Here is a 25,348-nt window from a genome sequence, read left to right on the forward strand (position 1 = left end):
TTGATACAATTTTTAAATCATTCATGGAAAAACTCTCAAAAACAGTAATAAAATAGATATTCTTCAATTGTTTAATGTTCCTATCATAAGCTTAGAGCAAATATCATTATTGAAACTGGAATATACATGAATTACCTTTTAACAACAGAAACGTGAACGATGCTTATTATCACTGCTTCCCTAAAGCATTTTAATAGAGAACCTAGCATATAGCAGGGGGATAAGAAAAACAAAATGTGTGAGGATTAGGAAATAAAACTCAAAACTGTCATTATCTGTATATTAGATTATTTTTTCATATAGAAAATTCAAAGAATCTACAAGGAGATTTTTTAAAACTAGGAAGATCACTTATCAGAATAGGCAAATGTAACTTAAATATTTAAAATTCAATATAATTTCAGCATACAATATATAGAGCACACAACTTTAAATTACTACTTATAATAGCATCAAAAAATTAAAATATAATAGATAAATAGATAATAGATTAAAAGATAAGAGATAAAGATAATAGATAAAGCTATGAATGAACTGTATGGAACTGTATAAAGAAAATTATAAAACTCAAGTTAAATACAGGTGTATTTAAATAATTAAATAATAAACTCAAATAAATACACCAGTATTCATGGATTGGAATGTTCAATGCTGTAAAAAAAGTTTTCCACAGATAAATTTACATATTTCATGTGACTTCAGTAAAAAATCAACTAAAGTTTTCATAGAGATTAATGTACAAAGGTATCAATTTAAAAACTACTTCAACTCAAAAGTTGAGTCTTGCTAAATATGGTATAATGAAATGAATATGAGAGGTACTGAAGAAATAATGTAATGCAGTGTCCAAGTTATACATATGTAATAAAATCAACAGCATTAATCACTTATTTAAAGATAAGTTAATTAGCTAAGTAACAACTGAATTATTTTCAAACTGGATTTATAAATTACTTTCCATTTTTTTTTTTTTTTTGGGGACGGAGTCTCGCTCTGTCGCCCAGGCTGGAGTGCAGTGGCCGGATCTCAGCTCACTGCAAGCTCCGCCTGCCGGGTTTACACCATTCTCCTGCCTCAGCCTCCCGAGTAGCTGGGACTACAGGCGCCCACTACCTCGCCCGGCTAGTTTTTTGTATTTTTTAGTAGAGACGGGGTTTCACCGGGTTAGCCAGGATGGTCTTGATCTCCTGACCTCGTGATCCGCCCGTCTCGGCCTCCCAAAGTGCTGGGATTACAGGCTTGAGCCACCGCGCCCGGCCTTACTTTCCATGTTTTTATCCAAGGTAGTATATAGGTTTAACTAATGCAATTTTAGATCTTTTTTTTTATTATTAGCTAAATAATTCTCACACTGATTAAAATAGCAAGGATATATAATTCCCATTTGATGATACCTCTTATCTGCCATAGATATGTAAGTTCTTACATATATAAGTAAACAAAGTAATATGATTAAATATTTATTGATCACTAAAAATGATACGAAGTAATTCAATTTTAAAGTGAATACTATTAATACATATTATATTGTTTAAAATAAACAGCTTGGATTGGCTATAAAAATTTTAAATTTATAATTAGGTATGTCAACATTAAGTGGAATTTTTGAATAGTAGTGATTGAAAAACATTCATAGTATATGTATATATGCACTTAATAGTATCCAAATTTTCAAATATCTACCTACATGTTTATGCATCTGTTAATATTATTTAGTCTATGTGCATTAAATCTGTAGCTATTAAAGTGATAACTTTTGGTAAATTTTCATCAGAATACATTTAAAAACAGTAATTTATATCATGATGCTGATTAAGAAATACTGTGTTTAATCAGGTGTCACATGCCTTTTTAATCCTTATAGAACAAAAGGAACATTTGATCATCTCAAGTGGTTCTTAGTTATCATCCATCTTATATTGTAATCAGAAAATAAGAGATGATACAAAGATATCTTTAATAATTAGGCACATGATTACAAATATTTCTTATTTTAATTTTCTTTAGGATTCAAAAAAATGAAGTATACATTTAAAGCCAGTTACTTGCAGGTATTTTGAGCTAATGAAACTTTTTTTTTAATTTTAAGCAGAAATTCAACTGTATGTGTCCAGATTCCCACAGTAAGGCTTCTTGATGACGAGGAGATTCACCCTCTTTCCGTGAAATTTCCAAAAGGCAGAGTCATCCCAGGCTCTCACAGTGGAATTAATAATAAGCTCACTTGCCACCTCAGTTTCAAGTCATCTAAACCTGTGTCATTTTTTACCGATCTTCTTTTCTGTGATGACAGAAAAAACTGGTAAGATATCTAAATGTAGGTTATTTTGTATCTGACATTAAAGAGAAGCATATTTATATTTTACACCATGGTAAAATGTTAAAAAGAGAGGGATCTAATATAATAACCTTAGACATAAAGATTATTTCTAAAGTTCCAAATGTAAGTGTGCTCTCACAAAAAGCAGCATAATAGTGGCTACCAATTTATACTCTGGAGCTAGACTGTTTGGGGTCAGATCCAGGCTTTGTTAACATTACTTCTGAGACGCTCGGTTTCCTCATCTGTGAAATGGAGCTAATAGCAGAACCTGCCCCATGTGTCATCATGAAAAGTACAGCGAGTTAGTAATTATTGAGCAACTGGACAGGAAATAACCCAAAGGAAATGCTAAATAAGTGTCAACTGAAAGTGAGAAATATCAACATAATGATTTCCCTACAATATAGCTTTGTTACTCCGTCTTGCTCTGTCGCCCAGGCTGGAGTGCAGTGGCCGGATCTCAGCTCACTGCAAGCTCCGCCTCCTGGGTTTACGCCATTCTCCTGCCTCAGCCTCCCGAGTAGCTGGGACTACAGGCGCCCGCCCCCTCGCCCGGCTAGTTTTTTTGTATTTTTTAGTAGAGACGGGGTTTCACCGTGTTAGCCAGGATGGTCTCGATCTCCTGACCTCGTGATCCGCCCGTCCCGGCCTCCCAAAGTGCTGCGATTACAGGCTTGAGCCACCGCGCCTGGCCCCAGGAGATTTCAAATACACCTTGGTGAAATATTTCTGGATATCTTATCTTGTAGGACCAGAAGTAGCATTTTTACATCATATCCTGAAATAACTTGACTAACTAAATGGCAAGAGGTTGAAGTGTAGAGCTATAAAGTTTGTTTAAAAGGCTTATAATGAAAAGTAAAATTAGTGTCAGAGTATGTTCTTTATGTGCTCATTTATTAACATGTAGAGGCGTTATTTGTATATTTGTAGTCAAAGGACTGATTCATGTGTTTGGAATTAGGAGAGGGACATCTCTCTTCTTAATACATAGAAATATCTTCTTCTTAATACATCATATTTCACAAAACCCCATTTAATTCCTCAGCAGATTTGCGATAAATTAGAGCTATTGGAACTAATTTAAAAACTATGCAAATCATAGATGAGCAACAAAAGACTTTTCTGTACACCCAGATAAACAAGGCACTAAGCCCGTAAGCATTCCCAAGAGCCTTAATACTGGCAGATCCTTTTACTGGTGACTGGTTAACTCCTTATCTGGTTTTCTATAGTGAATACGATCAGATCCTCTAACTCTTCTCTACTCTCCAATGCTGTCCTTGCCTTTCTCTCTTAGGCGTCTCATTTCTGATCTCATTGAGATAAATGAGGTATTCCAGAAAGGAATTCCTCAAAAGCTTCCTTTTCACTTTAGAATTTCTATGAAATAAATTATATTCATTTATTATTGGTAATCTATTAGCATATATTTTTTGTAGGCAAACCATGTGTGTACTCTGCCCAAGATTTAGGGAAAGACAGGGGGCAAATTCTTGATGGATGGAAGTGTGGTAGGTTTTTTGCCCTATGTAGAAGCCTTTATTTGCATCTGGTTTGTTCATGTTGAAGCCCATGGTCCTTACTAAAAATATGACACTGATTTCTCGATTTTCTTGCTTGCTTTTACTTTGCAAGATACTTTCATAATGTGGCTTCTCTTGGGGGCTAACATACTTGGCTTTTAATTTTGTTTTCTTTAGATTTTGTCACATTTGGATTGGCTCAACCAGTTGGAAATATGTGAATAATAGCAGGAATAATTTCTGCTAATCTGTCTGCTTTCCCATCCACAATAATGTGCTCGCAGCTCAGAGATTGTACACCGTACTTGCGCCCTACCCAAATTCTCCAAAAAGTCTGGGGATAGAAGTTTTATTCAATTGGTGCAAAAGCAATTGCAGTTTTTGCCATTATTTTCAATGTCAGAAAAACCGCAATTATTTTTGCACCGACCTAAATATATATCTATGTGAGAAACGGTGATGTGAACAGGAGTACTATAAACAGTAAAATGGAGCATGAGGTATGGAGGCTAAAGCAACCCATATTTTAATGGCATTTTTGGTGTTATGGTTTGGTGAATTCTGGCAAGACAGCTGGGAGATGAAACTGAAAAGGCAGCAGGAACAGATTATGAAAGTCATCCATGCTCTGCTTTGGTATCCATGAGTGAGAAATAGGGTGAGAACCAGGAGAGTGTGATGTTATGGATATCAAGGCTTGAATAAATACAGGAAGCATGAGGTCTATAGCTATTAATTAATACAAGTCAGGTACTACTCATAGGCTAGATCTCATGGAATCCACACAGTAGTCCTGAGAAGTGGGGGTTTTTTTTTGTTTTTTGTTTCTAGATTTTCATCTCTGTTTTACAGAAGAGGAATCTAAGGCTCATAGTGTGACGTAACTTGTCCAAACTCACTCAAACATTAAATGGGGGAGCCAAGAATGTAAACCATATTTTGGTTTCCAAAGATTTTCTACTTAGTCACCTTATTTTAAATACCATTTAGACTATAAATAATTATATAGAAATTTTTATAATAAGCATACATTTTTAAGGGTTACACTACTGTATGTCATATATAGATTTTCCAAAGAATAAGAGATGTTTTCTTTCTTTCCTACTCTTCTGCATATATTTCTCTCTCTCTCTCTCGCCCACACACACACACACACACATTAGTGAAACTTCTATGTTCCCCATATAGTAATGATAGAATTACAGTCTACTCAATAAGTACTGAGACATTATTAATTTATTTTGCTCAATATATTAATTAACTAGGCAAGATCTCATGAATTGTCTCTATGGTTATAGCATAAAAATCAAACAAATATGAAACATGACTGTGTATTCAAAGAATGTAGTTGTTGTGGTTCCAATGATATCAGGAGCAATGGACCTGCACATTTGTTCTTGGCCAGTGTTCAGAAGTGTCAGTGTCTCATACAGTTTGGCTGTGTCCCCACCTAAATTTCATCTTGAATTGTAGCTCTTATAATCCCCACGTGTCACGGGAGGGACCTAGTAGGAGGTAATTGAGTAATGGAGGTGGGTGGTCCTGTGCTGTTCTTGTGATAGTGAATAAGTCTCACGAGACCTGATGGTTTTATAAAGGGAAGTTCCCCTGCACACTCTCTCTTGCCTGACACCATGTGATGTGCCTTTGCTTCTCCTTCACTTTCTGCCATGATTGTGAGGCCTCCCCAGCCATGTGGAACCGTGAGTCCATTCAACCTCTTTTTCTTTATAAATTGCCGCATCTTGGTATTTCTTCAGAGCAGTATGAAAATGAACTAATACAATAAATTGGTACCACAGAGAGTGGGGCAGTGCTGTAAAGATAGCCAAAAATGTGGAAGCAACATTGGAACTGGGTAACAGGCAGAGGTTGGAACAGTTTGGAGGGCTCAGAAGGAGATAGAAAAATGTGTGAAAAGTTGGAACTTCCTAGAGGCTTGGAGGGCTCAGAAGATAGGAAGATGTAGGAAAGTTTGGAACTTTCTAGAGACTTGTTGAATAGCTTTGACCAAAATGCTAATTGTGATATGGACAGCAAAGTTCAGGCTGAGGTGGGCTCAGATGGAGATAAGAAACTTGTTGAGGACTGGAGTAAAGGTCCCTCTTGCTATGCAAAGGGTCTGGTGGGATTTTGCCCCTGCACTAGAGATCTGTGAAACTTTAAACTTGACAGAGATGATTTAGGGTATCTGGCAGAAGAAATTTCTAAGTGGCAAAGTGTTCAAGAGGAAGCAGAGAATAAAAGTTTGAAAAATTTGCAGCCTGATAACGCAGTAGAAAAGAAAAACCCATTTTCCGGGGAGAAGTTCATGTCAGCAGCAGAAATTTGCATAACTAACAAGGAGCCAAATGCTGATCACCAAGACAATGGGGAAAATGTCTCCAGAGCATGTCAGAGATCTTCACAGCAGCCCCTCCCATCACAGGCCTGGATGTCTAAGAGGGAAAAATGGTATCCTGAGCCAGGTCCAGGGTCCCCCTACTGTGTGCAACCTAGGGACGAGGTGCCCTGTGTCCCAGCTGCCCCAGCTATGGCTAAAAAGGGTCAAGGTATAGCTCAGGCCATGGCTCCAGAGGGTCCAAGTCCCAAGCCTTGGCAGCTTCCATGTGGTTTTGAGCCTACAGGTGCACAGAAGTCAAGAGTCGAGGTTTGGGAACCTCCCCCTAGATTTCAGAGGATGTATGGAATCACCTGGATGTCCAGGGATAAGTTTGCTGTAGGGTGGAGCCCTTATGGAGAACCTCTGCTAGGGCAGTGTGGAAGGGAAATGTGGAGTCAGAGCCCCCACACAGAGGCCCCACTGGGGCACTGCCTAGGAGAGCTGTGAGAAGAGGCCCACCATCCTCCAGACCCCAGATCCATCATCCTCCAGCCCCCAAATCCACTGACAGCTTGCACCATGCACCTGGAAAAGTTGCAGATCCTCAATGCCAGCCTGTGAAAGCAGCCAGAAGGGGAGCTGTAACCTGCAGTGCCACAGAGGCGGAGCTGCCCAAGACCATGGGAACCCATCTCTTGCATCAATGTGACCTGGATGTGAGACATGGAGTCAAAGGAGATCATTTTGGAGCTTTAAGATTTGCCTGCCCTGCTGGATTTTGAACTTGTATGAGACCTGTAGCCCCTTTGTTTTGGCCAATATCTCTCATATGGAATGGCTGTATTTACCCAATACCTGTCCCCCATTATATCTAGGAAGTAATTGACTTGTTTCTGATTTTACAAGCTAAGAGGTAGAAGGGACTTGCCTTATATCAGATGAGACTTTGGACTGTGGAATTTTGAGTTAATGCTAAAATGAGTGAAGACTTTGGGGGACTGTTGGGAAGACATGATTGGTTTTAAAATGTGGGGACGTAAGATTTGGGAGGGGCCATGGGTGGAATGATGTGGTTTGGCTGTGTCCCTACCCAAATCTCATCTTAAATTGTACCTCCCATAATCCCCATATGTCATGGGAGGGACCCAGTCAGAGGTAATTGAATCATGGGAGTGAGTTTTTCCTTGCTGTTCTCATGATAGTTAATGAGTCTCACAGGATCTGATGGTTTTATAAAGGGCAGTTCTCCTGCACACACTCTCTTGCCTGCTGCCATGTGAGATGTGTTTTGCTTCTCCTTTGCCTTCCACCATGATGATGAGGCCTCCCCAGCCATGTGGAACTGTGAGTCCATTAAACCTCTTTTTCTTTATACATTACCCAGCCTTGGGTATTTCTTCATACAGTATGAAAATGGACTAATACAGTGTCATTAACAGCAAAGCTGATACTGAAGTATCTGCTCTATGAATTTATTGGCATACAAACTCCTGGAAAGTACCTGATTTAGTTGTCCATTCAAAACCAATCAAATCGATTGTTTTCCTAATCATGGATGAGATATAGCATAGTAGAATGATTGACCTTTTCTTAAAAATAACTAACCACATTCTTGCTTAATTTTGCAAATTACCACATTTAAGGAACTAGATTATATATATCCTCTGCCTTTAAAACAGGCACAATGAAAATTTTGCACATAAAGATAAATTTATGCATTTATAAGTGTTTTAAATAATAAAATTATAATTCTTACATTTTTCATTGATGTTTTAATTAATCACTACATTCAAACTTTAGAGATAAAACTCATAGACTTTGTTGCAAATGTACTTAACATTTTTCTGATGAGAAATGTATTTTTAAATAGGCAGGTCTGATGTTTAAAATTGAGAATATATAGCTGTTAATTATATTAGCTCTTTTCCTCTATTCAGTAGCATTTTTTCAACCATGTTATGGGTTTATAAACACTTTTGCTGCATAATAAAGCTTATTATACTTACTCTTATTGACAATCACTTAAATGGAAATTATACTACTTTTAGAAAGCATTCAATACAATTAAGAATTGAGGAATAATGAAGGTAATTCTAAGTATTGTTCTGCTCAGTGCATAATTTGACATTTGTGTAGAGTGCACTTGGCACCTTTGGGTCAGTCGCTAGTACTTTAAAATGTATATTGAGCATGCCTCTTTCAGATACCTTCCTGTTTTTGAATGGATAGGAAACAGCATCACATAAAGGAGACTAGCAGAGAATGAATCAGATCCAGAGTCAAATCAGTTTGAAAGCACTTATTCACTCAAGTTGGCAATGCCACTTTAGGAACTGTAGTGTAAATTAATACCTGCATTTTATGTGCCTTTTTGGAATATTTGATATTGGATATTTAAAATAAATACGTAGATATATTTGAATGTATATTTAACTTAAGGCTTGTAATAAGCAAGTAATGTGAGTCGCGTACCTCTAAGGGATACTACCAGGTAGCTACAGGCTACTTTTGAGGTACTCAAGGCTCTCTTTATGGAGTAAGAAGAATTACTAAGGATATATTCATCTTTTGGAGACTCCACTCTTAGTGCAAACCGTTTACAATGATCCATCTCAAATTTTAGCATCGTGGCAACAAAAGGCAGGCAATGGGAAGTCTTAGTATCCATTTAATTGTTCATAACTGAAGTTAGTATTGTAATATTACCTCAAAACATTATTTGTCATGGTTTGGGAGCTGAGTTATGCATAATACCATACACTTGTCCACCTTCCTTAGTGTTGTATGTGTAGATAGAACAAGCAGTGAGGAAGGGAGTAGAGTTCACATGAGACCGCTCTGTGTTCTGATATAATCATCTGCTCTGTATTCTTTGTCCTAGCCCTGTGAAAAGCTGTTTGTAATGGCACCTTCATCCGACAAAGAGCATTATTTTCATGGTTAATCTGTTCAAATAAATCATAGTCTCTATTACAAGGTAGAATGTTTCATTTATATTTAACAAAACATATAATACAGGTATGTCATAATAAACTATAAACATACGATGTTCATCATTTACTTGTAGCAACATGGTGGAGTTTAAAATTTGCATAGAAATGCAAAAGCTGACAAACTGTTACGGTAATATTTACCACATCTTCCCAGATTATTAAAATTATAGTACTTTTAACACCAGGTAGCAGAATAAAAGAGTTAACCACAGATGTAGTTTTTCTAATATCCTTCTTTTTCTTTTCTCTAACCTCATCCTCTTTGGAATCTGTGAAGTTGGTTGGAGAACCTCTGCCTTCCTTAGAGATTTTTCATTTTAAAGGAAATTCCAATGTCCTGTCCTCTTTATCTCCCTTACTCGTTGTGAGCACCTTCCTGATTGCTGATCTTCAGAGAACTCCTAGAAGGTAGATGCCCATGCAGTCTACTGCTACCTTAGGACCGCTTAGTACAGCCCTCTCCATCTCATCTTCCTCAGACCCACCGTGGCTACCCAGTTTCTCACCTATTTGTAAATATGAACTGATTGCTCAATAAATTACCGAGCCATTAGTTATCGATAAGTGTTGCTGTCTGTAATTTGGGCATTTCGTATTAGATAGGTGATATTTAAATGTATGCTTTATGCTTACAAAGGGTGTTATTAGAAATCAAAATGTGTTTACTTTTCTTCAAGTTAAAAAGAAAAGACTAATGTGTGCAATTAAATTAAATTTTTTTTCTGTTTAAAAATTTCTGTTCAACTTAAAACCAACTTTATTATTTCAATTCTTCATTTAAATATTTTATTAAATGTATTGAATTATTTTCTCTTAATGTCCTTAATTTTATGTAGTTTAATTATTTAAATTTATTTAACCTTTACCTGTATCCTGAACATTTTTAGTTTTTTCAACCGGATAGAAACCAATATAAAATATTCTTTTGTAATACTGTTTTCAGAATTTCAGCAGGCTTAAAATTCATCATTTTAATGCTTGAAAGTTTTTTAAAGATGAATATTATTATAAAGAATATTAGAGAACTTATTCAAGCTCTTACTATTTTTTCTTTTTTTAAAAAAATTTAACACCATGTAGACATGGTCAGTTTATTTATTTATTTATTTTCTTCAATTTGTATTTTTAAGTTCAGGGGTACATGTGCAGGATGTGCAGGTGTGTTACATAGATAAATGTGTGCCATGGTGGTTTGCTGCACAGATAAACTCATCACGTAAGTATTAAGCCCAGCATCCATTAGCTATTCCTGATGCTTTCCCTCCCCCTGCTCCCCACTGGCAGGCCCCAGTGTGCGTTGTTCCCCAGCATGTGTCCATGTGTTCCCATCGTTCAGTTCCCACTTATAAGTGAGAATATGTGTTTGTTGTTTGGTTTTCTGTTCCTGCATTAGTTGCTAAGCATAACGGCTTCCAGCTCCATCCATGTCCCTGCAAAGGACATGATCTCCTTCCTTTTTATGGATGCATGGTATTCCATGGTGTATATGTAGCACATTTTCTTTATCCAGTCTATCGTTGATGGGCATTTGAGTTGATTCCATGTCTTTGCTATTGTGAATAGTGCTGCAATAAACATACGTATGCATATGTCTTTATAATAGAATAATTTATATTCCTTTGGGTATATGCCCAGTAATGGGATTGCTGCATCAATGGTATTTCTGCTTCTAGAAATCACCACAATGGTTAAACTAATTTACATTTCCACCAACAGTGTAAACGTACTCCTTTTTCACCACACCCTCGCCAGCATCTGTTGTTTCTTGACTTTTTAATAATCGCCATTCTCACTGGTATGGTACACTGAGATGGTATCTCATTGTAGTTTTGATTTGCATTTCTCTAATGATCAGTGATGTCGAGCTTCTTTTTCATGTTTGTTGGCCGCATGAATGTCTTCTTTTGAGAAGTGTCTGTTTATGTCCTTTGCCCATTTTTTAATGGGGTTGTTTGTTTTTTTCTTGTAAATGTGTTTAAGTTCCTTATACACTCTGGATATTAGTACTTTGTCAGATGGACAGATTGCAAAATTTTTCTCCCATTCTGTAGGTTGTCTGCTCACTCCGATGATAGTTTCTTTTCAAGCTCTTACTTTCAAAATAAAAGTATCATCTACTTGCATTATGGTGGTTCCTACTGGATGAAAACATAACTTTAAAAATCATAATGCGTCCTCTTGGTAATTAGGTATCCTAACAATATGTATAAAAAATGAGTGATATGTGACATATACAACATGGGCTGACTAATGAATAAGAATTGGCTATGAGCAAAATTGAACCAAGAAGGGCATTTCATATTTATAGTCGATAGAATTTCAAGTAATGCCTGAAGAAGCTGTGTTTTACCAAGGACTTCACAGACTTACAAGGATATGAAATCCTCAAGTGGCTACTCAGTCTCTCCTCACTTAAGGAAGGCTGCTCAAATGGTGTACTGACCAGCGTGTATCTCTCTGTCCTAAAACACACCAAAAGCACCAAGTGTGTGGGGTTAGCAAATATATATTTATATATAGCTTGCTGTAATGGATGATCACAACAACTGTTAGATTTTTTATGATTTGGAAATTAGGATAAAAATGAGTTGATTAGTTTGAAATATGTGGAACTGAACTTTCCAGATGCCTTTTCATGTTAGTACTTGGTGCTTAGCTATGTGGAATGCTATCAGCTACCTGCCCCCTTTTGTCAGGTCCTATAGGATCTTTCTCAGCTGAAGAGTGCCACCTGGACTAAGGTGACACCCCACGAGGCAAGTCTGCATCTTTTATCTGATTAAGGCATGTTTAGAGGACTACACATTTCAGCCTGATACCAGAAACTTTGAAAGGCAATCCAGAGCTCCCAACCTCGTTGACCAAGTCATCATTGGGCTTGCATAGCTGTTCTAATTCATTCTGTTCTTCATTTGGTTCCATCTCCATTTCTTACATGTGTTACTCCCTAATAATCCTCTCAAACTCCAAACTGTCTGCTTCTAGAAAACTCAACCTGTGACAATTAGGTATTGAATATGATAAGTGTAGGATCCCCACTGATGTCTAAAGTAGGTTTTTTTTCCAGTAGTTCAAATGTATCACAGATGAGGATGTCAATTTCTCCATCCATACATACACTCATGTTGCAGTCTTTTTTACATGCTGTATGCTTATCTTTGCATTTAAGGGGCTAGACAGATTGAGTAAGATATTTATGTGCAAGATAATTATGACAAAGGGTAGAAGTAAAGAGACCAATGAATAAGCTATTCCAGGTTGATGCTGTACACATGTGCAGAATTAGGGTGGTGGTTGTTAGAATGAAAATAAAACTGTGAATGGGAAAAAAGAAGTGATTTTGATGGAATAAATATTAGGACATGGTGATTGATAGCAAGTCAAACATCAACAACCCTGTGAAATAAGAGAAAACAAAAAGCATATATGCATGTCAATTTTGTGTTACACCTTCACAAATCAATCTTCATAGCTTACTCTGTTTTGTGTAATTGAATATTTATTAACTTTTATTTGTTAAAAAATACCCTATATTCTACTAAAAATATAGACCTTACAGTGATTGGTAAAACTGCCAACCTTCTAAGTCAATTTATTGAAATGGGCATGCAAATTCATTATGTTTTATAATTTTTTTAACGCCTCTCTTTCCTCCCATCATCACCCTCTGTTATTCTCTTGGCAACTGTTTTCCTCAGGCTTATTACAATTTAAACATTTTGTTTCCCAATTACTAAATCTGGAAGCAAATGTTAGCCCCATAATCTTAATAATATTCTATGTAATTGTGAAAGTCAGCCTCCAACAGCACCAACCTAAGTGTTTGTAGCCAGAACATGGATGTTTATGATCTTTTCCAGTAGTTTGCTGGGCATGGCACTTTCCTATTACTAGTGGATAAGTCTACATAAAGAAGCGTCAATGGCAGGAAGTGGGATTTAATTCTTCCATGCTGAAATGCAAATAGTATTTCAGAATTCTCCTTTAAGGCCTGAAGTGATATCTGACTTCCATGAACGTTAAATGATTTTTATTTCAGTCTTGCATAAACTAATGAAATATTAGCATGGTTTATTTTATACTACATTCAAACTGCAGACCTGTGATTTCATTCTTTTCAATTCCTGCATGCTTTTGCAAGCTCAAACCATTTGTTAGCCACTCTACGTGAAAATACTTACATTTTATTACCTGTTTTTTGCGAAAACATATCACCAAACATTACTATAAATTCAGATAAACTCTAAAGTAAAATGTAATTGTATTACCTCTTAGAGTATATAATGACATATGTAAAGTCATATTAAAAGACGTGTTAAAAATTATTTATCAAACTTACTGTTTTGCAGGTATACCCTCAGCTGCTTTGTAAGAGTCTGCAGCTTAGAAATTGGGAACCATTTTCGTAGATTACAGAAACAGTTTTACCATTCCGAGTCTGTTACTAATAATGCAGAGTTATATTTTGGATGGATTTTATTGACATCTCAGTTGAAAGGAACAATGCAACACAATATGTGAACTTTATTTTTATTAAGTTCACACGTCTTTCTATTATTGCCCTTGTATCCAGTGGGGACATTATAAAAGAGATCATCTAACTCTGGAATATTCAATGAGATAAGAGAGTATTTTATGCTGTGTTGAATATATTGTAGTTCCTAATTGATTTCTTTTGCCCTTCCCTTTTGAACCATTTTCTTATTGCCTGGAGTCCCCAGCTGAGGCAGTCACCCGTATGCAATCATATTCCCTTTGAAAGTGATGTCAGATCGTCACCTAACTTCCTAATTTCCTATGCTCATTTCATCATGTCTTAGTTGATCTCTAATAGCTGAGCCCTTGCTTAAATGTTAATACCTAATCTTCAAGCTACTAATTTGTAATCAACAAATATTCTTTTGGATTGTACTGCTCTAACTAATGAGAATACATATTTCATGGTAGGATTTCAGACCATTGGCCAGACAGTTGGGAAAATAATTTTAACAAGTATTTCCATCAGAGGAAGTTTCACCATTACACAGAGTTGATGTCCTTCAACTTTTATGGCCAGTTCTGACCTTGTTTTTGTGTTATTCTTTGTTTATAAAAAATCAGAATGGAGCCATTTTAAAGTATGACTATTTGTTTTTTATTATGACATATATATATACACACACATATATGTGTGTATATATATGTGTATATATATCATAATAAAAATATATGTATATATCATATATGCATATATGTATATCATAATAAAAATATATGTATATATCATAATAAACATATAACATATATCATAACAAATATATGTATAATAATAATATATATACACACACGTACACACATATATATGTATATATATCCTGAAATCTCCTAAGAGATATAAGGAAAAGAGCCTGTAAAAAGCATGGTTTGGATAGGTCATTCCTGTCTTATAAAGTCAATAAAATACACTATAGTATTCTTGGAACGAAAATGAAAATGATCTTACTGTTTTATGTGAGTTCGTATCATCATGTCAGAGTTTTAGTGTTTGGTTCCATCAGGCTGCAAATATTAACCCATATAGTGTATGTAATAGCTAGTGCTTATGCTCTAAGTTCTGTGAAATTAACCTTCAAGTATATAAGCATGCAAACAGCAGAACAACTAATGATTAGAAATAATTTTTCTTTGTAAAGCATTGCTGTACTTATTGCATTACTGGTCAAGGCATGATGTTTAGCAGTTCTACTCTTTGAGGTAAAGACACAGCCATTTAATATGTTAATCTCTTTCTGATTAAGGTTTAGATTCCTTCTGTGTATTTTTAGAATAAATGTATATACCTTCATAAAAACATAAACATAAGGTTTATACGTTAATAATGTGCATATCTATGCATACACACAAATATGTTTGCTATGATTTGGATATGGTTTGTTTGGTCTTGTCAAATCTTATGTTGAAATTTTATCCCTAGTATTGGAGATGGGGCCTAATGCGAGTTGTTTAGGACATGGGGTGGTTTCCTCATGAATGACTAGGTGCTGTCCTTCAGGTAATAATTGAGTTCTTGCTCTGTCAGTACTCAGTATAGTTCCCATGTGAGCTGATTCTTAAAAAGAGCCTGGCACCTCACTCCTCTCTCTCTTCCTTCCTCTCTCACCGTGTTATCTGTACACACTGGCTCTCCTTTGCCTTCCATCATGAATGGAAGGAGCCTGAGGCCCTCACCAGAAGCATATACTGTTTCCATGCTTTTTGTACACCCTGCAGAACCATGAGCCATATAAATCTCTTTATAAATTACCTAACGTCAGGTGTTTCTTATAGAAACACAAACAGACTAAGACAATGTCCATGTATTTCTGTGCATGTGTGTATGTGCATACATGTATATATACACAAAATATAATTTTTCTAAGTATACACATATTTTAGAGGTGATTAATTTTACTTTTTGCCACAATTCCTTCCTGGAAACTTCATTTGAAACTGCATTAACACCTGTTATATTTTCTCATAAAATCACTGAATTACAAATAAAACATATACTGATGTATATTAATTGAGGTTAACACAATTTAAAATTGTGAAAATAGACCCTAAACAGAGATTTTGAGATTTCAAAAACGTTTTGCCTGAATTACAGCATCATTTCCAGAGAAAAAGGCATACTACCAATGAGATGGTTCATGTGAAAAGAATTAATATACACTTACAGAATTGCTAAAGGAACATATATTTCTATATTTGATGAATATCTATGGATCTCTCATGTGATCTGAAGAAGAATTCTCTTCCTTTATCTTACTCTGCTGTGGTACAAATCAATGGAAGACATTCATATGTGAAACATACTTCCTTGGACTTAGGGGGATTTAGAACCTAAAGTCTATTTTAGGGCGCGAAATTGGTTCATAGCACATATTTTTCTAGAATTATTAATGTTTATTTTATTAAATTTATTGTTATTAATAAATATTAATAACAATTTCTTGATGGGCTGCAGATAACATATTATGGGTTATTGCAATACCAAGAAGAGCAGCTATAATTTTACTCCCTTCCTCCTCCTCATTTAAGTTAAAGACACTGAAAAAAACAAGTAAGTGACAATCACATTATAATAAAAAGTATGTCCAGTCTGTTTTTACCTGTTAGAAATAAATAAATCCAGACTTTGTGATATGGTTTGGATTTGTGTCTCTGCCCAAATCTCATGTGGAATTTTAATCCACAATATTGGAGGAAGGGCCCTGTGGGAGGTAATTGGATCAAGGGGGTGGATTTCCCCCTTGCTATTCTCGCGATAGTGAGTTTTCACAAGATCTGGTTGTTTAAAAGTGTGTAGCATCTCCTACTGCCCTCTCTTCCTCCTTCTCCGGCCATTTGAGATGTGCCTGCTTTCTCTTCACCTTCTGCCATGGCTGTAAGTTTCCTGAGGCCTCCCCAGGCATGCCTTCCTGTACAGCGTGCAGAACTGTGAGTCTATTAAACCTTTTCTTTATAAATTACTGAGCCTCGGGTAGTTCTTTATAGCAATATGAGAATGAACTAATACACTTTGTAACTATATTACTGATTAACAACATGGCATATGATGTCCTCACTTGTGATCAAGGGATTCTCGTGTCTGGCAACATAATGAATGAGCTCTACTCATAGTCAATGAGCTCTATGTATGTTATAAATATACACAAGAGCACCAGAATTAAAATTCCTTTGTCCCATCAACTGACTTAATTGACATGAAGTAATAGCTATAGCAAGTGTTAGATATTTAAGACACATATCAATGAATTTTTGTGCATGTGAGTAAAGTTACATATGAAATATTTTGCTAACAGTTATTGAAATTGAGAAAAATTGTGAATAGGTATGTATAAACACATCAGAATGGTTGCTCAAGGAAGTTTGTTTTGTGTAATAAATTTCCCTGATGGAAATACAGTCATCTGAATTTATTCCATTCATTTTAAGTCTTTACCTAAATGCTATATGAATGCTATAAGCACCTGTTTTTTATGGTGATGGGAGTGGTCGTTGGTTTCACAATTTAAAGCATGTTCAAAATACCAACCCAACATCTTTTCCTCTCCTTCACCTGTTGTTCACTTTATTCAAATCTATATATAGAAATATGGTTCATTAATCAAAAGCAATGTTAGCATTAACCTCTTCTTTTAACCCTTTGTAGCCACTGCCAGTGTTACCAACATATAATTTGTTTTCTAGCTGCTTTGCAGAAAAAAGTTTAGTCAGATAACTGTAGTAAGACCAGAGAGACATGTTTCTATAAACGTGGAGGCTTTCTTGCTCTGCTAATTTCTCTGTGAATTAAAATCATGCTCAATAAGATTGCTTTTAGAATGTAAGATCTCCCTTGAAATAGTATAGATGGGAGCAGAACTTTAGTAAAGATGATAAATATATCATAATACTTTTTATGATGTTGACATATGTTTGACAAGCCATCACAGTATTTTGTGTTCTAGTGGAAAGTGCTAAAATATTATAAATACAAGACCAGTTATCACTGAGATTTAACGTGAAGCTTCAAAGTTTTATTCCTAAAAATTGGTCAGACAAGCATAAAATCTCTCAGTCTCACTAATGATGTGGAAAGAATTAGTGATGTGTGATTAGAGTATTAATTATTCACTAGCTAATGACAGAGAGATGAATTGTGAGACTTTTCACACCTTATTTAATGAATTGTATGTGGTCATCATACCATTCAGTATCAAAATATGAAAGACTGGTGAGGATAGGGATGTACACATGGTCTCCACATTTCATCCACGGAGTACTTACTAATTTCCAAAAGAGAAATTTCCAGCATAGGAAAATCTGTAGAGACAGATTAGTTGTTTTCAGGGGCTGGGGGTGGGGTGGAGTTGCAAATAGAGAGTGACTGTTAAGCGGTAGAGGGTTTCATTTAAGGATGATGAAAATTTTCTGAAGTTAGATAATGGTAATGGTTGTCCAACTCTGTGATTATATTTTTAAAAAACACTGATTTGTACATCTTTAAAATATGAATTTTAGAGTATGTAAATTACATTTCTAATGCTGCTATAAAAAGAAATGAAGACAACCGGTGGACACCACCACAACCAAATGACCAAACGCAATATTTCTTATAACAGGAAACACGGCCACAAATAGTACAAGCCCGTTCACATTTTCATTAACATTCACATCATATCTTCGACTCTCTTATTACCAGGAATATTCATTCTGATTTTTACCCAGTAGAACTATTTTAAATCACACATGCCTGAGGTAGCTATTTAAATCTTATAATGGAATTGAAACTCATAATATCGAAGGGCCTTTTCATCTCATTGTTACTGTAATACTGAGTATTTTTTAGAACAATTCATCTGTCAGTAACCATTTGTGTCTGTATGCATTGGCATAGGGAATTCATAAATATTACCATTGTTCCCTGATGAAGTAACACAAATTGCTCTATTTACCCAGAAATATTTTTATTAAAATGTAGGCTCTTGGTACTACCAACTGTATGTCTGTTTTTTCTGTTTTAATATATTTTTAATAGTAATATAGATGAGTGAAGTGTCCATAGTTCCATGCCATATTACTTGTCTAATTTCTGTATTATATGCTCTATGAAAAGAATCTGGTCAAGTCAGTTTTGTACATGTTGGCTATTTTTTTTACCATGAGGAACATCTGAAATCAAATGTTATCTTCTGCAAACTGGGTTTGTAAGAGAAACAAACATTATTATATTTATTTCCACTTCATTCTTGGAGTAAAATTTATTTTCAGAATTATTTTCCTTAATTCTTTATCATTTTGGAAATATTTCAAGTGATAGTGTTTCTTTTGTTTGTTAATTTAGTAGTTGTCTTAGGTAACTTTGTCCACAAGCTTACTTTTAGATGATGATTCATGGGTCTGTGCATTAAGGAAATGTTCCCCCCACCCAAACAACAATAAAGGGGTAAGAGAAGTAGAACAGGGAATTGATCACTCCAAATAAATGTGACATTTAAATTGAAATCTCAACAGCAACCTAATCCTGGAGGTTTCTCCAGAACTGAAATGACATCACAGTTTTTGTTGTGATTGGGGTGATGGAGCTGAGATTTGAAACTTCCACACCCACAAGTGTTGGCTATGGGCCTGCCCCAGGAAACATCCCAGGGAATATGTGTATAAAGGCAGAGCATCCACAGAATTTATTACAGTGGTCTTTTATTCCTTCTGTAGTCATATTTAAAAAATAATATTTCTTATTCTATGTGGTAGTGATGATGGTGTCTCTATGTAAACTATGTTATTTAATCTAAAATTATTGATTAAATATAGATAATTGGCTAATGAAATATTGATTGATCACTATGTTTAGCACAAGTGCACAATTTGTAGAAGTACTGATTTATGCTATCAAGGAAATTTAAATTTAAGAATGATATCATATGGTAAAAATTACATATAGATATGAAATGTAATCCTGAATAAGGCCATCTGATACATGTGCTTAGGATCCATAGAAAAGAAAGATAAGATTAGTGTTTGTTAACCAAGATGATGTTGAGTGTGTGTATTTTACATAAAATGTTAACACATATCAATGTATAAAGAGAAAAATGTAGTTTCTTTCTTACTGGAAAATATTGTGTGTAGAACTGAGGTGGAAATCATTCAATTGCATGTAGTATATGTTTACCATTGATTTATTTGATAACTCATTATATTTCAGCTATGAACATTTTTTTACTTTCATCCTATTCTATATTTACTTATAGTTACTTGCATTAAAACGTGGGATTTTGGCATTTTACCTCAGCTAGTGACCATAAAGTACTAGTAGATGATAGATGGCTGATACAGTAGTGATATTTTCTTGGTATACTATAATGCAGATCAGAAATTAATAAGGCAGTATTAAAGTGGTATAGATATAAAATATAGCCCTTCTATTAAAAAAAAATCAGTTGTACAAGAATAGAATTGTCATACAAGATAGACAATCCAAATATAGTTTAAGAGTGTTTTGTGGCTGGTAAACATAATAAGACAATTTCACAATGCTTTCATAAAACAGAGTATGCAGGTTATTGAAGGTAATAGTACTCTGTACTTGTTGAATAACTTTTGCAGAATATATTGCTTTCAGTCCTCAGACTGAAGGACAAAGAAGGACAAACACAAAACAAAAGGTCATGTAAATAAATGAGACTGATATATAAGAGATTTGGAGACTTGGCAGTAGAAAGAATCCTCAAATGCTCTAAATTTCCGAAATCTGAAGAGAAACCTTAGAGAAAAATTAATGATTTTATTTAAATATTTGAAGAACGATAATAGGATTCAGGTTGTAGGTTTTGTTCTATGTTGCTCTGGAACAGAACTTCTGAAGTTACAGCTCTCCAGATATAAAACGGGCTGTTTCTGTGTTGTGAATGCCATCTGGTAGTGTCTCCCTAATAGTGTCATCCAAGGCTACATACCATTTGTCAGGCACTCCATAGAAGAACGGAGTAAATTAACTATGAGACACCTTCAACTCCAAACTTTCCTGAATCTGCATTTTTGCACCTGTGCAGTTACAGTCTGTGTTCTATAGCACACTTGACAGTGAAATTTATATCTGTTAAAATATTTAAAAGTAAAATTTTAAAAATCATTAACGTTGAGTAGATGGTTAAAAAAACAAAGTAAGTAGAAAGAAAAAATGAATAAATCATGTCTTCATCATTAAGGACATCTGGGATACTTAAATGCATCGCATTTACTGCATCTGAAATTTTTATTGTATTGATATGCAATGTTTTCACTTTCAGGTTTTCACTTCCAGTTACTGCAACAGCAGAAAACTGCATTCTTACTATTTACCCCTATATGGCAATTCATCTGGATAAGCAAAACATTATTTTAAAGAATGGTAAGCTACGTATGACTTATTTATCTCTAACTCTCACTGTGTGAGTTCTTGGCCAATGTCTAGAAATAAAGTGAATTTAAAATTGTCAATTGTATTAAACTGCTGCCTCTGGTAGGAGCTGTGCTTGTCATTGAGAGTAGAATCTGTATGTCTCTTAATTCCAAAAGTTGACGATCTAGTTTGAATAGAATGATTTGGGCAAAAGACAATATAGCAAAAACATGCAGGTGTGACAGGAGGTGTAAGGCAGTGAATGTAGGTACAGGACCATAATGCTATGCCTGTTATTCTGTAGTAGTGGGAACCTTCTGTCATTTTTTGAGTATCAGTGATTTAGAAAGGGAACAATTCTTGGAATGTATGATGAATTAAAGTGGAACAGAGTATGGTCATTAGATCAGCCTGGAATTGCTGCGGGGAAAATTGTGAGAGAAGCTAAGAATACTAAACAAGCCAGTGAGCAGGGAGAAATATGAAGGGCAAGATACGGGGGATTACATTACAGAAAGAAGGAAGAGTGGGTAACAAAAAAAAAAATCCCATCTGTGTAGATCGTCAAGGTCTTAACTTTCAGTGCTGAATTAGAGGTCTTTTGTTTGTTTTTAACCAATTTTCTCATATTCTTCACTTATTTCTTCAAATATTTACAACTCTGATGAAACATATTTAGTCTTATTCTACCTTAATTTCAGGGGATGACTCTTTTTTCTTACTATTCAGAAGAAATAGAGGCCATTAAGCAGTACCACTCTGAACTTCCAAATACTTTCTTGGATAGGAACTGGATTTTGACAAGCAAGTCACAAGCATGTATCGTGACTCTTTACTGGTCACAAAGCTGGGAGCCAGGACTCTCTCTTGCCTTAACCCATTCCTTTGTCTGAATCCCTTTACCCAGGTACCTTTCTGAATTAAGTAACCTTGCTTATCTTTTCCTTTCTGTCTCTCTCTTAGCTGCTTTGAGTGAGCATCTGGGAAGACAGCAGAGAGGAGAAAGGAGACTATATTTTCTCAGTGGCCAGCAGGCTCATTCCAAAGAGCAAAAAGGGTAGCTTCAGGCCATGCATTCCTTATTAATTCTTTCCAAATCTGACAGTAAGATAAATCACTCAACTTCCCAGGGAGAAGGAGAAAAGTAGCAGAGGAAATTAAACAATTAGAATACTTCTGCTGCCTTTAACTGGAAAAAAAATTCAGGGGTGAGGAAGAAGAATTTATCCATTATGCTGCCGTTACTAAACTACTGAGCACAGCTAAGACTGTTGACTGTTCTCTTTCTCCATCTTCAAACTTTCTCTGGGTTTCCACATACCATACTTCTTTTGGTCTCCTTTAACCTTTCTGACTGTTCCTTCTGAGCATCTTTCATAGATTCCTCTTCCTCTATCTGTACTTTTAAATTATTTGTGTCAGTAGGAGTTCTGACCCCTCTCTTCTTCCTTTCATGACCAGCTATAATCCGTGGGCTATATCTCTAGCCTTGTTTCCTCTCAGAGATTCAGGAATTCAGATCCAACTGCCTTCTGGATATCATTCATTCCCGTAGGCACCCCCAAAACAACATATCCCAAACTGAAGTCCTCTCTCTGAAATTTTGTTCTCTATATACCCCATCTCTGTGTTTGTGCCTGTAGTCCATACAGGTGCCAAATCCGGAAACCTGAGTGCCATCATTGGCAATGTCTTCTCTCTCACACTCCACTTCCAGTCCACCAATTCCTGTCCCTTTTGTTGCCTAAATATTTATGAAATCCATTCACTTTTCTCCCTCTCCCCTGCCACTACAAATATTCAAGCTGCCATAAAACCTTTCCAGGATTGTTGCAGGAGTTTCTAAACTGTTCCCCTTCCTCCTACAATGGTCTCCCCTTTCACAATCCTACCCTCACGCCATTTACAAACTGAAAATTCATTTCTTTAATTCCCAGGTATAAAATCTTTCCATAGAATATCATTGCTAGGTGGATGAAGCCTACAAGACCACACATTAGCAAGTGGCTTAGTTTTCATTTCTGGACATTTTTCCCTTTATACTCAAGCCACGTTAAACTTCTGCAAGTTCTTTGAGCATCTTGATCTTTATTGATATTCTTTCTTGTGACTGAAGCATTTTACCCACGACACCGTACACAGTTATGGAAGATCCCTGTCTCTGCATACAAAAATTATGTGTTTCTCTGGTGTATCCTCATAGCTCTGTGCAATTCTTCTGTCATGACCCTTACTACATTTTGACTTAACCTGCCTATTATCAATGTCTTTTTCTAAATGTTGCTACCTATAAAGTCTGTGAGAGTAGGAATCACCTCTCTCTTTTTCACCCTTGTGTCCATAGTGCCTCACACAGTGTCTAGCAGATAAAAGGTATTTATTCAGTATTGTAAAATGGATTACTTGAATTATAAACCCTCAGGGAGGCATCTTTTAGCTATATATTTTCATAAAAGAATGGGTTACATGTGAAATAGCATATTCTGAACACCAAAAAATTATTTTAAAGCAATTTATGGAATAATGCAGTTGACAGAGTGGAGCTATATAGGGAGAGATAGATATCTCAAAATTTTAACACACATTGTCAAAATTTAAAGATTTTTTTTTTTTTTGGCCGGGCGTGGTGGCTCACGCTTGTAATCCCAGCACTTTTTGAGGCTGAAGCAGGCAGATCACGAGGTCAAGAGATTGAGACCATCCTGGCCAACATGGTGAAACCCTGTCTCTACTAAAAATACAAAAGTTAGCTGGGCGTGGTGGTACGTGCCTGTAATCCCAGCTACTCAGAAGGCTGAGGCAGGAGAATTGCTTGAACCCAGGAGGCAGAGGTTGCAGTGAGCCAAGATCATGCCACTGCACTCCAGCCTGGCGACAGAGTGAGACTCCTTCTCAATTCAAAAAAAAAAAAAAATATATATTTTTTGACTAATATCGACATAATATTTTTATATTCTACTGTACTTCAAGGGGGAGGATTTCAGATTATACAGCATAATAGTTATGAAGAGTCACACGAACTGGATGGCAATTCTCATTTGTGTTCTAACCACACTATTATGCCATATGATTTTATCTTTTATTCTCAAATTTTCAAATTTACCATCTTTTATTAAGCAAAATGTCCATGACAGAACAGTAACAGAATACTGATAATATCTGTTTTATCTATTTAAAAGGGCTTTTGTGAGGAACCATAGACTGCAAATACATGGAAATTATTGTTATTAATATTACTTCATTATTATTTGCTATTATCACTGTGGTTGTGATTGCTTTATCACTTTTATATGCTTTATAATTTACTTCCAGAAAATAATGATTAATTACTGGGCAATAAATAATATTGTTATCTCTTTAAAATAAATAAATAAATAAAACATTTTTGTTAGATTATTAAGCATAAAGTCTATATGTTAAAATAATGCATCCATTTGGGGAAATATTTCAAAAGAAAGAAATTATAATTCTTAAATATCCTAAAATATCTTTAGTAATATGTAGAGTAATAATTTCTAATATATATTTAATGCTTCCCAGGTATATGGTGTTCTGCTAAGTGCCTTCTATTTGTCCTTTAAATTAGTCCTCCTAGAAGTTCTGAGTTAGATGCCCTTATATATCTCGCTTTACGAATGAAAAATCTGAATATGTAGAGAGAGTGAGCAGCTTATCCTGGGGAATTCTAATGAAATTTGAGGCCTCAGATCCCACACACTTTGGTAGTGTGTGCTAGGGTATGATGTGATCAATAAAGGTAAAATCTTAAAATACATCGAATGTGTCCAAAAGTAAAGCAGTATGATTATTTTAGTATAGCTCATCTGAAAATTCTTTTAAAAAGTGAATTATTGAGTTTAGTTGAAAGGGTATAGATGTGGCTTTGCGTTCCACTAGGAACTTTTTATCATTTAATGGTAAGTTAAAAACATTTAGCCTAATGCATCTACCACAGATAATCTTATCATCGAGTTCTCTAAGGCTCACTTCTATGAAGTCTATAGTGGTGTAGCATTCTGAAGACAACGCACACCTATTGAGTACAGAGTCTCAAGCAAATTCTAAATGACTCTGTTATGAAAGAGGGAAGAAACTTAGTATATAATAGCTCATTTGTATTTGTTATTGCCTTTAAAGTAATCTTCACAACAAACTCATGATCTCAGAACCTTTGGTCTCATTTTATGGATAAATACACGTTTTAAATAATTTGTATAACATACTCACAGTTTAACTGTGAGTAGGAATAGGGGTGCCAAGTTTTCAAGTCAGATTTTTCCAACTGCAGAGTCTATG

At 35.4% G+C, this 25,348-nt stretch overlaps 1 protein-coding gene across 1 annotated transcript in view; it reads left to right on the forward strand.

Moving 5' to 3' along the window:
- The window catches only part of CFAP47 (cilia and flagella associated protein 47), a 428,524-nt gene that overhangs the window by 107,783 nt on the left and 295,393 nt on the right, over nt 1-25,348 (forward strand). Inside the window, exons 26-27 of the mRNA XM_011996297.1 lie at nt 2,093-2,302; nt 20,961-21,061. Of these exons, the coding sequence (XP_011851687.1) occupies nt 2,093-2,302; nt 20,961-21,061 (311 nt within the window). The remainder of the gene's footprint in view (nt 1-2,092; nt 2,303-20,960; nt 21,062-25,348) is intronic.

Source organism: Mandrillus leucophaeus, unplaced genomic scaffold, assembly GCF_000951045.1.
Source record: "Mandrillus leucophaeus isolate KB7577 unplaced genomic scaffold, Mleu.le_1.0 Scaffold509, whole genome shotgun sequence".
Taxonomy (NCBI): Eukaryota; Metazoa; Chordata; class Mammalia; order Primates; family Cercopithecidae; genus Mandrillus; species Mandrillus leucophaeus.